The following is a 12614-nucleotide window of genomic DNA, read 5'->3' as shown; positions in this document are numbered from 1 at the left end:
TTTTCGTCATATTGTCGACATGTTCTGGCTCAGCTTCTAAGGGACCTTTGTAAATACACCATTGGGAAGACAAATAAATTTCCTCGGTGGCGTCGTGGTTAGGCTATCGGTCTGGTAGGTACTGGGTTCGGATCCCAGTCGAGGCATGGGATTTTTAATCCAGATACCGACTCCAAACCCTGAGTGAGTGCTCCGCAAGGCTCAATGGGTAGGTGTAAACCACTTACACCGACCAGTGATCCATAACTGGTTCAACAAAGGCCATGGTTTGTGCTATCCTGCCTGTGGGAATCGCAAATAAAAGATCCCTTGCTGCTATTCGGAAAGAGTAGCCCATGTAGTGGCGACAGCGGGTTTCCTCTCAAAAATCTGTTTGGTCCTTAACCATATGTCTGACGCCATATAACCGTAAATAAAATGTGTTGAGTGCGTCGTTAAATAAAACATTTCTTTCTTCCTTTCTTTCTTTTGTTTCTACTGAGAAGAATCTCGAACACCCTCTTGTTATCCTCTAATCCAGTAACTGAAATAAAGAATTTTCTAAAAAAAAAAATTGTTAATTCAGTATAGTTATTACTTTAAAAAGACACTTTAATATTTAACTGTTTTACAAAACACCACTTTTAAAATAATATACCCCACTTGTTTGACACCCAATAGCCGATGATTAATAAATCAATGTGCTCTAATGGTGTCGTTGAACAACAACAACAATAACAAAACAATTCCTCGCCCCAGTCAGTGAATCACGACTAGTATATGAAAGGCCATGGTTAAATTTTATTTGGTATACAACATGTAAGCCAACAGACCGGTTTAATTAGGCCCAAGTAAAATTATCTTCTGTGGGCGCAGGTGCATGTGTAGGAAATTGTGCAGGCGAGGGGATTTCTAGATTGCGGGAAACGATTTTTCCAGAGGGGTTCGGGTCATGCTTTCCGAAAAAAAACCCACCCTTTTTTTCACAAGGAAACGTTTCTTGGTCCTGGGTGGGGTTTGGACTCCTAAACTACCCCCACCCCCTCCTGTATACGCCCCTGGAGAGTGCTTGTAAAAACCCAATGCGTCTTGTTTAAGTGTAAAAAAAACACACAAAAAAACACCCCACCATTTTCTTTTGTGTTACAGACCACGCTGAGTTCATTAAAATCATATTTTATTTATTTTCTATTAAAACAAAATATATGATAATTTATTATAAACCGGAATTTCGAGTAAAAATAGTCTATACCAGAGGCGGATCAGGTGGGGGGTGGTCAGGGGCCCGCCCCCCCCCCCTAAATTTTGCGACAGTTATAATTTTATTACATATTAATTTTCATTTTGTTTTTACGATCCTCCTCTAATCCACCACCTCTGGATCCGCCACTGTATATGGTAATACTGGCTTATTAATTTAGTGAGCTGTGATATATTTTCACTTGCTCGTCAGCCGATGTTTAACGTGTTAACGTAACAGCTGCGAACCCATGCACGCGAAACAGGATCTTTGTGAAAGGCAGAAAACATCCGCAACCATCCAATCAGATATTTCCATAACAGGTAGTGGCAACAGTACATCTTGTAAGCCATATTCCCCAGTTTATAAGTTTAACATTATTTCACCGATCTATAAATATATATATTAATTTTCGACACGACTCATATCGTTTAAAATGAACCATCATCATATATACGGTTTGTTAATGTTGTTCCAAGTAACCTTGGTGACCTTCTGTGACGATGATCCCCCGGGGCACATGCAGCCTATGTGTAACTACCCTCCATTACAAAAGGCCGCAACAATGGACGACTTCCCCACCCCAGAGTATTTCTTCCGGTGGTTAACGTCGCCAGGGCAACCAGTTGTGTTCAAGTCCGTTCTGGATAAAATCGACTTCCCAGCTTATCACAAGTGGACGGACGACTACCTGCGGTAAATATTTAAGTTCTAAAAGGCGCAAATTCCATTTGTCCGTAATATATAATTATAATTATAATTAGCTCGTTTAATATCCTATAGTTATAGGATATTAAACGAACTTTCATTTCGTAGATCATGTTTATGTCCCGAGTGAAATAATTTTCTAATGTCACGAGCTTTAGCGAATGACAATGAAATTTATTTCACGAGGGACATAAACATCATACGAAATGGTAGCGAGTTTAATATCCTATTTATTACCCACAATAGAGCTACCTAGACATCTGTTTCTAGAACAGTGCCCTTTACAGTTATAATTTACAAATGCCCCTCTGAATCGGTTTTTTTAAATGTAGAACTGCCCTACCTAGACAGAGCCGTCCTTACAATAGTTCCAGTTAAAGTCTAATTTACAAATGCCCGTTTGTATTGGGTTTTATATATATATAACTTTTCTGCCTAGACAGATCTGTCCCTGGAATAGTGCCCTTTAAAACAGTTATGCAAGTCACATTACAATGAAATATATGATAGTCATACTTATATACAAAGCAAAGTTGATTTTAGTGAGAGAGAAATCGGCCACTCGCCAGATTCGCCATTTGCGAATTTTTAAAATCAATTGGCGAATGTTATTTTAATTTGGCGAAATAATTTCCTGTAATGATTGGGATTCTGTTAACAAATAACTGTGGGTTTCTGCTATTTTTGAGATTATTCGACGACATTTTCAACTCACTTAGAACAAACGTTGTTTATATATCTCTTCAGGTAGTACTAAACCAAATAACATTTATGGCTATGTCAAAGGTCGAGTTGCACCTAACGTTTCATAGAGCAGTTAATACAACAAGGCCTGCCATTGGTGATCAATTGTGACAGTGTTTGTTGTGATAAAATTTTGGTTCATATGGTCAGTAAATACCTGTAATTTAATTTGAACTAGTGTCAATGAACCAACTACTATTGTGCTTGAAACATGAGCGGGGTCCTGCTAAAATAGCATTACATTTTTTTGTGGAACTAGGATAGTCATACACACTTGACTCCCAATATTTTCTTATTTATTTTACGACTGATGGATACTAGTATTTATATCCATGTTGTATATGTCGATTTATATGCTGTATGTAGGACTTTTAGCCACATAGGGGCAGGACGTAGCCCAGTGGTAAGGCGCTCACTTGATGCGCGGTCGATTTAGGATCGATCCCCGTCGATGAGCCCATTGGGCTATATCTCGCTCCAGCCAGTGCACCATGACTGGTATATCAAAGGCCGTGGTGTATTCAGTCCTGTCTATGGGATAGTGCATATAAAAGATCCCTTGCTACTAATGGCAAAATGTAGCGAGTTTCCTCTCTAAGACTACATGTCAAAATTACCAAATGTTTGACATATACTCTTCAAAAAAAGAAACGCAAAAGGGTACAAATGGGTTATAACTCCGATTTTATGTTTCCTACCGGTTCATGCTTTGTGAATATAAGGTCATTGCATGTCCCAAACACATTCCCACGGTTACATTCGATAAAACGCAGCTACTGTAAAATAAAGTTTCAAAATGTGAATATTCGCAAAAACGCATCCACGTGCAAACCATGTCACCACTGCACGTGCGTTGTCTGCACGTGCAACATGAACACCGACAGTATAAAAGTGCAGGGTGTTCGCTTGCCTGGCCTCTGTATCTGGCCGACAGTTGACAATCCAGGACATGCCACGTCTCAGTGAACCGCAGAGAAACAATACCATCGGCCGACTAGACGCAGGCGAATCCAGAACGGCCGTTGCCAGGGCATTTCATGTGTCCCCAAGCACCATCTCCAGACTGTGGGACCGTTACCAGCAACATGGATCAACACGTGACCTCCCTAGATCCGGTCGACCACGGGTCACTACCCCCGGGCAGGACCGCTACATCCGGGTACGCCACCTTCGGGAACGATTGACTACTGCCACCTCCACAGCCGCAGCAATACCAGGTTTGCGCAGGATATCCGACCAGACCGTACGGAACCGCCTACGTGAGGTAGGAATTCGTGCCAGACGTCCAGTTCGAGGTGTCATCTTAACACCACAACACCGTCGACTCCGACTGCAGTGGTGCCAGATTCATCGACAATGGCCTCAACTGCGATGGAGACAGGTGTGGTTCAGTGACGAGTCCCGATTTCTGCTCCGACGTCATGATGGAAGATGTCGCGTGTATAGGCGTCGTGGTGAACGTTATGCGGCAAACTGCGTGCAGGAAGTGGACAGATTCGGCGGGGGTAGTGTCATGGTGTGGGCAGCCATCTCACACACTGGCAGAACTGACCTGGTCCACGTGCAGGGCAACCTGAATGCACAGGGCTACATTGACCAGATCCTCCGGCCACACATCGTTCCAGTTATGGCCAACGCCAACGCAGTGTTCCAACATGACAACGCCAGGCCTCACACAGCACGTCTCACAACGGCTTTCCTACAGAACAACAACATTAATGTCCTTCCTTGGCCATCGATATCACCGGATTTGAACCCAATTGAGCATCTATGGGACGAGTTGGACCGACGCCTCCGACAGCGACAACCACAGCCCCAGACCCTGCCCGAGCTGGCAGCAGCCTTGCAGGCCGAGTGGGCCACCATCCCCCGGGACGTCATCCGTACTCTGGTTGCTTCAATGGGCAGGTGGTGCCAGGCAGTTGTCAACACACGCGGAGGCCACACCCGGTATTGACTCCAGATGACCTTGACCTTGGTGGTGTGTCCTATCACTTACTCACAATGGACTAGAGTGAATTGTGAACAATCCTGCAACATTTGGTAATTATCGGACTCACCATTCAATAATTAAATCAATTCTCCAAATGTTACGACAATGTGGTTTTGCGTTTCTTCTTTTGAAGAGTATACAATAAGCCGATGATTAATAATAAATCAATGTGCTCTATTGGTGTTACAAACTTTGGACCGGAGATCACGATGAATTGTAATTAAAATAACTAGAGAGCCGGGACATAGCTCAGTGGTACAGCGTTAGCTTGATGTGCGGTGAGTCTGAGATCGATTCTCGTCGGTGGACCCATCGGCCTATTTCTCGTTCCAGCCAGTGCACCACGACTTGTAATCAAAGGCCGTGGTATGTACTACGCTGTCTGTGGGATGGTGTATATAAAAGTATATAATAGCCCATACAATGGCCACAGAGGGTTTCCTCTCTCAATACCATATGTCCGACGCCATATAACCGTAAATAAAATGTGTTGAGTGAGTCGTTAAATAAAACATTTCCTTCCTTCCTTAAAATAACTAGAGTGGGATTGAGTTTGTCACGTGTATGTTTTTCAGCGAGAAGTTTGGCCAAATAGTCGTCCAGACGGAACAGTCGCGAGACTATGATAATTACCTCGGCAGCATCAAATGGCGACTTATGCACCAGTTCCTAAGCGACTATAAAGAGCGAAGGCAGTATTTGGTGCAAGACCTCAAAGAAAACATGAAAGGTGGGAATAAGACCAGAGTTTTAGAAGCGGGTACAAAATTGTCCCAAAGAGGGGGTGCATCGCCATGCGTAAATCGCCATGGAAGTTAAACTTGATCAGTAACAATATATGATAAAGCCATATACACAAAATTTCAACTCAGTATCTTCAGGCATTGAAAAAAGCAACCCACCCCCAACCCCCCCCCCCCCCCCCCCCCCCAAAAAAAAAAAAAAAAAAAAACCCCAACCCTCCGGAGTTCAAGGGCCATAATTCTGTGAAAAATGGGTAAATTATTATGGAAGTATATAATGCATTTATTAAATAATATATGTATACATTTGCTTGTGCGATTGTGTGTGTGTGTGTGTGTGTGTGTGTGTGTGTGTGTGTGTGTGACAGATACACACAGAGAGAGAGACAGAGACAGAGAGACAGACAGAGAGAGACAGATAGAGAGTCAGACAGAGACAGAGAGAGAGTCAGAGAGAGAGAGAGAAGAGAGAGAGAGAGAGAGAGAGAGAGAGAGAGAGAGAGAGAGAGAGACAGACAGACAGACAGACAGACAGACAGACACGCGGACGTGTGGAGTAATGTGTATGAAGACGAAGATGGTTGCTAAAGGTAATGTTAACACAATGACAATGAGCTGTAACAGAGATTGGAATCTCGTTTTCTAGAGGACATCCGTATTCCTCGCAGTCTACAGTGTGGAGGGTTTCAGAACCTGTTTGAGAAGTTCGTCATGTGGCTGAGCAGAGCAGGCTCGACGTCGTTCTTACACAACGACGAGTACGACAACATCAACTGCATCCTAGACGGCGTCAAAGTGTTCAAACTGATAGACAAGGTATTGTTCTTTGAAACAACTGGGGTGGATACAAACGAAGGGGTGTCCGACAGTATTACAAAATATACTATTAAAGTTGCAGGCCCTAGTTCGAGTCAGCCTGTGAAAAAGAATTACACTAAGCTTGGTTTATCTACAAACCTGCAACACATTTCGACAAAGTTACAGTAGAATGAAACAAGTCTATGACATTAAAACGGGGAAATATTCTTCAAACATAGACCAGAGCTCGTCTCCATAACCGTTACTTCTCAGACGCACGTGCGTTTTTTTAAAATATGAAAAATTCATTTTTTAGTATTAGAAATACTAGGACGACCAGATAATCTAAACAATAAGTAATGTCTGATTTCGATTAACAAAAATGGCACTAATAGTGAAAAATATGTCATAGTGTTCAAAAACTAGGGTCAGTCCCTTTAACATGTTCATATCTAAATGTCCATAGCAATCTTCACCAGATAGATAGATAGATAGATAGATAACAATTTAACGTGTCCATATACCACTGGGGTTTCGAACACGCCCATCCAGAGTCCGACCTCTGATAAGATCGGTGGCCTGACTCGGGATGAGGGGAGGATAGAGTTGAAAATGGGCAGAATTTTGAAGATAGCTATTAGTAAAAAAGTTAACAGAATTAAAAAAATAAATAAATAAAAAGTTACAAGCCAAAAATAAAAAGAATTGACTGCTCGGCCGAATATTTATATAATTTGGAGCATTTTAGATGGACAGTCCAAAAATAAATAAGAGAAAGAAGAGAGGATCGGACTATTTAATAATATTAAAAAAAAAGAGAATAATTTCGACATATAATTTTGAACGGAGGTCTAAAAGTTTAAAGTCCAATCTAAATGGTCCGGACGGGGGGGGGGGGGGGGGGGGGGGGGGGGCGTGTGAGTTTAAGGTAGGCGGAATTTGGAATACGAATTTAGTAGTTAGGTCAAAGACCTAAAGCCAAAATGAGCTCATTCATACAACTCATGTCTGGACAAAAATTTAAGTCCAAAGAACAAAATTAGACTGCTCGACCGAAAGGGTTTTAAGGTGATTTGAGCAATGTAAGCGACACGGTACTCTAACAAAGAGCCGTAGCTTGCAATAAGTCCCCCCATGTGGGGGTTGGGGAGCAACTCGAGAGAGCAGAGCGACACGTCTTTCCTCATCGAAGGCATAGCTCGGAGTGTTTGTCTTCACCAGAAACCTGATACTGACAGTAATATTCATTAGTTGATTATCGCCAGTGCACCACGACTGGTATATCAAAGGCCGTGGTATGCATTACACTGTCTGTGAGATGGTGCATATAAAAGATCCCTTGCTGTTAATCGAAACGAGTAGCCCTTGAAGTGGCGACAGCGGGTTTCCTCAATATGTGTGTGGTCCTTAACCATATGTCTGACGCCATATAACTGTAAATAAAATGTGTTGAGTGCGTCGTTAAATGAAACAGTTCTTTCTTTTTGGACTGGGGTGGCGGCAGAGAGGCACTGCCATAGTCCCCAACCCTCGTCGCTGACTTATTCCAACATATTTGATTTACTTCTTTTTATTGGCAGAAATATTCGCAGCAGGTCAAGGCCGATAATTATAACCATGAACTTGGGTACAGTACCGTGGATGTTGACAAAGTTGACCTACATCGGTTTCCAAAACTTCAAGGCCTGCCGTGGATAGAAGCACGAGCTGAAAAAGGAGACTGCATTTTCGTTCCAAAAGAGTATGGCTTAATAATCATCAATCATTTATTCAGTCAGTCAGTCAGTCGGTCTGTCTGTCAGTCTGTCAGTCAGTAATTAATTCATTTTTTACACACCTGTTGGTGAGAACATCATTCGTTATTTTTGATAACACATACTTGTTCACACATTTAAAGACATACGGCTGGCTACTCCTAGGTGATGACCTGGGCCCGTGCAGGATAAAGATAATAACTAGTTAATGACGTCGGATACCTGCTTTATCTATCTTGTTCAGGCTGAATGAGAAATTCCGCTCAGCAGAGCCTCGCGGAATTTCCCATTCTTACCTTCAAAGGATAATGCAGATATCCGACGCCATTAACCAGATCTTATCTTTATCCTGCAGACCATAAACATTAAGGGCAAAAGCTATTATTTATGTTCTCTATGTCTGCGACGCACAAGTTTTCGTTGGAAAAGGCATTTAAATTTCTTTTAAAACTGAGGTGTTTTTTTTCAGAATATGTAAGAAATAGAATAATACATTTGTGTCCGTTAGATACCATTTATCTTACAACTTGAAAAAAAAAAAACCCAAAGAAAAAACAACAACAACTCACACACACACACACACACACACACACACACACACACACACAAACCCACACTTTTGTGCAATTGAGAAATCAATCGGCTCATAAATAAATAACTTGTACTAAAGGAGTTCTCTGTAGGACGGACTATATTTTTTTTTTTTTTTTTTTTTTTTTTTTTAATAAATTAATATGTTTTTAAAATTTAAATTAACATTTTCTTCTACCTCTTTTATATCTTGACACAGTTTAGTTTCTATTTCTCTATCGCCTGCTTGTAGTTGGTTTCACCTTGTGTATTCTACTGGGGAGCGGAACCTGGCCGTGAACATGTGGATTGTTCCTCTGCCGGTCTTCAACGCATCGGACTGTCAACTTCGCGAGCTGCACAGCGAGGCCACGAGATACCAGACGTCAGACAACATGCAGTCAATACGGTAAGTGTGCTGTCAAACTACACATAGTGTATCTGCAGCAATGCCGGATTTATAAGGGGGAAAAGGGGGCAATTGCCATGGGCCCCCCTGCCAGAGGGGCCCCCAGACTAAGGACTTCCTTTATAAAAAAATGTTTATTAATTATATAATTAGTTAATTTTTTTATTTGTCATGTAATTTAATTTCTATGTTGAGGGGCCCCCGAACCTGAAGTGCCTCGGGCCCCCAAGGTCTAATTTCGGCCCTGAACTGCAGGGTACGTAGCAAAGATTTGTTTTGTGTTGAGCGGTGGAGGGGGAGGGGGCTGATGGATTCTTGGAAGGAACGAGCATGTAAGGCGCAAGACACTAGGAGGTCCTGGGGCATGCCCCCCCCCCCCCCCCCCCCCCCCCGGGAATTGTGAAATCTAGAGGCTCTCAAATACAATTTTACAGCCATTTCAGGAAGGATAATACTTAAAACGAGAAGAAAATGTTCTTTAAGTTTCTATTATTTTTACCAGATATTTGTTTTGGAGGGTGTCAATTGCCCCCTTGTGCCCCCCCCCCCCCCCCCCCCCCCGTCGCTAGCTACGGCCTTGAACTGTATGGAAAATCTGCATTGAAACTACATTGTAACAATTCAGTGAAACTACAGTGATGAGGGCTTCTAGAATACGGTAGCCCGACGCTAATAAATAAATAGTCTCCTCATGCCCGACAGTTAGTAACAGGGTGTCAATGTTAAACGGTTCTGTAGTGTTTGTAACCATGTATATATATGTAATCCATCATAGCCATGTGGATAACCGTGAAATACATTGATTATATATGTCAGCATGTGCAACGTACATTGTATGTACAGCCATGTACAACCCCCCACCCCCACCCCCCCCAAAAAAAAAAAAACAACAAAAAAAAAAACCCACTAGAGCACATTGATTTATTAATCACTGGCTATTAGATGTCAAACCTTTGGTAATTTTAGCATATACTCTTAGAGAGAAAACTCGCAACATTGTTCCATTAGTAACAAGGGATTTTTTTATATGATGCATCCCACAGTAGGATAGTACATACCACGGCCTTAGAAATACCATCTCTGGTGCACTGGCTGGAACGAGAAATAGCCAAATGGGCACACCGACGGGAATCGATCCCAGACTGACCGCGCATCAAACGGGTGTTTTACCACTGGGCTACGTCCAGCTCAGCCATGTGCAAGTGACATGATGATATTATTAATATTGTTAATATTGTCATTGATTTTGTTTTTTCCAGACACACTATCATGTACGTATACAAAGACAAGCAAAATATACAGAAAGACGACCTCGACCTAATTCTGCTGAAAAATTCACGAACTGAAGAAAACAGAAATCAGGTGATTTTAACATTTAAGTTGAACAAAAACTGTTAGCCACTGTTGTTATCACGGAATGCAAATACTGCGCGGTCGGTTTAGGATCGATCCCCGTCGGTGGGCCCATTGGGTTATTTCTCGTTCCAGCCAGTGCACCACGACTGGTATAAAAGATTCCTTGCTACTCAAGGATAAATGTAGCGGGTTTCCTCTTTATGACTATGTTTGACATCCAATAGCCGATGATTAATAAATCAATGTGCCTAGTGGTATCATTAAACAAAAACAAAAGATTTTCGAATATTTCTAAACAATGAATCGTGTGTAACCTATTAGCCCGAGTACTCTGACTGTAAGAACCGGTCTCGGTGGCTGGTAGGTACTGGGTTCGGATCCCAGTCGAGGCATGGGATTTTTAATCCAGATACCGACTCCAAACCCTGAGTGAGTACTCCGCAAGGCTCAATGGGTAGGTGTAAACCACTTGCACCGACGAGTGATCCATAACTGGTTCAACAAAGGCCATGGTTTGTGCTATCCTGCCTGTGGGAAGCGCAAATAAAAGATCCCTTGCTGCTAATCGGAAAGAGTAGCCCATGTAGTGGCGACAGCGGGTTTCCTCTCAAAATCTGTGTGGTCCTTAACCATATGTCTGACGCCATATAACAGTAAATAAAATGTTTTGAGTGCGTCGTTAAATAAAACATTTTTCTTTCTTTCTTTCTGACTGTAAGAGAGCTAGACGGACATTTGGACATAAATACGCTCTCATTACATGTCCAAATGTCCGTCTAGCTATCTTACAGTCAGAGTACTCGGGCTAGTAACCTGCCTATGTTCTTGGCGTGTTTCTATGACACAGGTATATTGTCAGATTGTAAAATCTCGACTTGATGACCTAAATTCTAGTCTGAAGAACTTTTTGTTAATTTAGACCCAGGGTCTAAGAGAACATTATATTTGTTTTAATTAGCAGCAGTTCTATAGGCCAGATAATTAAATCATTACCTCATCTTCTTTCGGGGATGGATCAAGTTTGGTTTGTGCGCGCGTGCGTGCGTGCGTGCGCGCGCGCGTGTGTGTGTGTGTGTGAGAGTGAGAGTGTGTCTGTGTGTGTGTGTGTGTGTGAGAGAGAGAGAGAGAGAGAGAGAGAGAGAGAGAGAGAGAGAGAGAGAGAGAGAGAGAGAGAGAGAGAGAGAGAGAGAGAGAGAAATAGACAGAAAGAGAGAGACATTACAGAGAGAGAGAGAGAGAGAGAGAGAGAGAGAGAGAGAGAGAGAGAGAGAGAGAGAGAGAGAGACAGACAGACAGACAGAGACAGAAAGACAGACCGTGCCCTTCGGGTTTCTTGTAAATTCGTTTTAATGAAAACATACTTTCTACCACCGAAACAATAAAATAACTACATTTCTAATAAGAGTTAAATCTTCATCTCTGTAACTGAATTAGTTCATGTTCTTCTAAAGGTATAAGGGGCGAGACGTAGCCCAGTCGTAAAGCGTTCGTTTGATGCGTGGTCGGTCTAGGATCGATCCCCGTCGGTGGACCCATAGGGCTATTTCTCGTTCCAGACAATGCTCCACAACTGGTGTAACAGGCCATGGTATCTACTATACTGTCTGTGGGATGGTGCATACAAAAGATCCCTTGCTGCTAATCGAAATAGAGTAGCCCATGAAGTGGCGACAGCGGGTTTCTTCTCTCAATATCTGTGTGATCCTTAACTATATGTCTGACGCCATATAATCGTAAATAAAATGTGCTGAATGCGTCGTTAAATAAAACATTTCCTTCTTCCTTCTAATGGTGTAAAATATCTTTATGAATTTCTGTTTGCTATGCACTGGCTGGAAGGAAGGAAGGAATATTTATTTAACTCTCTCAACACATTTTAATTACAGTTAGCATTAGCAGCAAGAGATCTTTTATATACAGGATAGTACATACCACAGTCTTTGTTACATCAGTTGTTGAGCACTGGCTGGAATAATATATAATTCCACCAACGGGGATCGATCCTAGGTCGACCGCGCATCGGCTCTCTGAGATAATATATTAACTCATTTGGCTAGAAGCAGTGTCAATTACCTAAGGGAAATAACTGCTTGCATTTTTTTTATCGTTATACAAGCAATCCAAAAATAAGTGTACGAGACAGTGGGTACCTGTCCCCCCCCCCCCCCCCCCCCCCCCCCCCTTCGGCCGGACAGAAAGAAATGTTTTATTTAACGACGCACTCAGCACATTTTATTTACGGTTATTTGGCGTCAGACATGGTTAAGGACCATACTGATATTGAGAGAGGAAACCCGCTGTCGCCATTTCATGGGCTACT

At 42.3% G+C, this 12614-nt stretch overlaps 1 protein-coding gene across 1 annotated transcript in view; it reads left to right on the top strand.

The window, feature by feature from the left end:
* Positions 1–1298: 1298 nt before the first annotated feature.
* LOC121376887 (bifunctional peptidase and arginyl-hydroxylase JMJD5-like) overlaps positions 1299–12614 on the top strand; it is an 11973-nt gene continuing 657 nt past the window's right edge. The window contains exons 1-6 of the mRNA XM_041504675.1: positions 1299–1915; positions 5240–5394; positions 6054–6223; positions 7786–7946; positions 8783–8938; positions 10198–10300. Coding sequence (XP_041360609.1) covers positions 1656–1915; positions 5240–5394; positions 6054–6223; positions 7786–7946; positions 8783–8938; positions 10198–10300 — 1005 coding nt within the window. The 5' untranslated portion in view covers positions 1299–1655. The remainder of the gene's footprint in view (positions 1916–5239; positions 5395–6053; positions 6224–7785; positions 7947–8782; positions 8939–10197; positions 10301–12614) is intronic.

The sequence above is a fragment of the Gigantopelta aegis genome, chromosome 2 (assembly GCF_016097555.1).
Source record: "Gigantopelta aegis isolate Gae_Host chromosome 2, Gae_host_genome, whole genome shotgun sequence".
Classification (NCBI taxonomy): domain Eukaryota; kingdom Metazoa; phylum Mollusca; class Gastropoda; order Neomphalida; family Peltospiridae; genus Gigantopelta; species Gigantopelta aegis.
The sequence above is the reverse complement of the archived record's forward strand: the minus strand, read 5'-3'. Positions and strand labels throughout refer to the sequence as shown.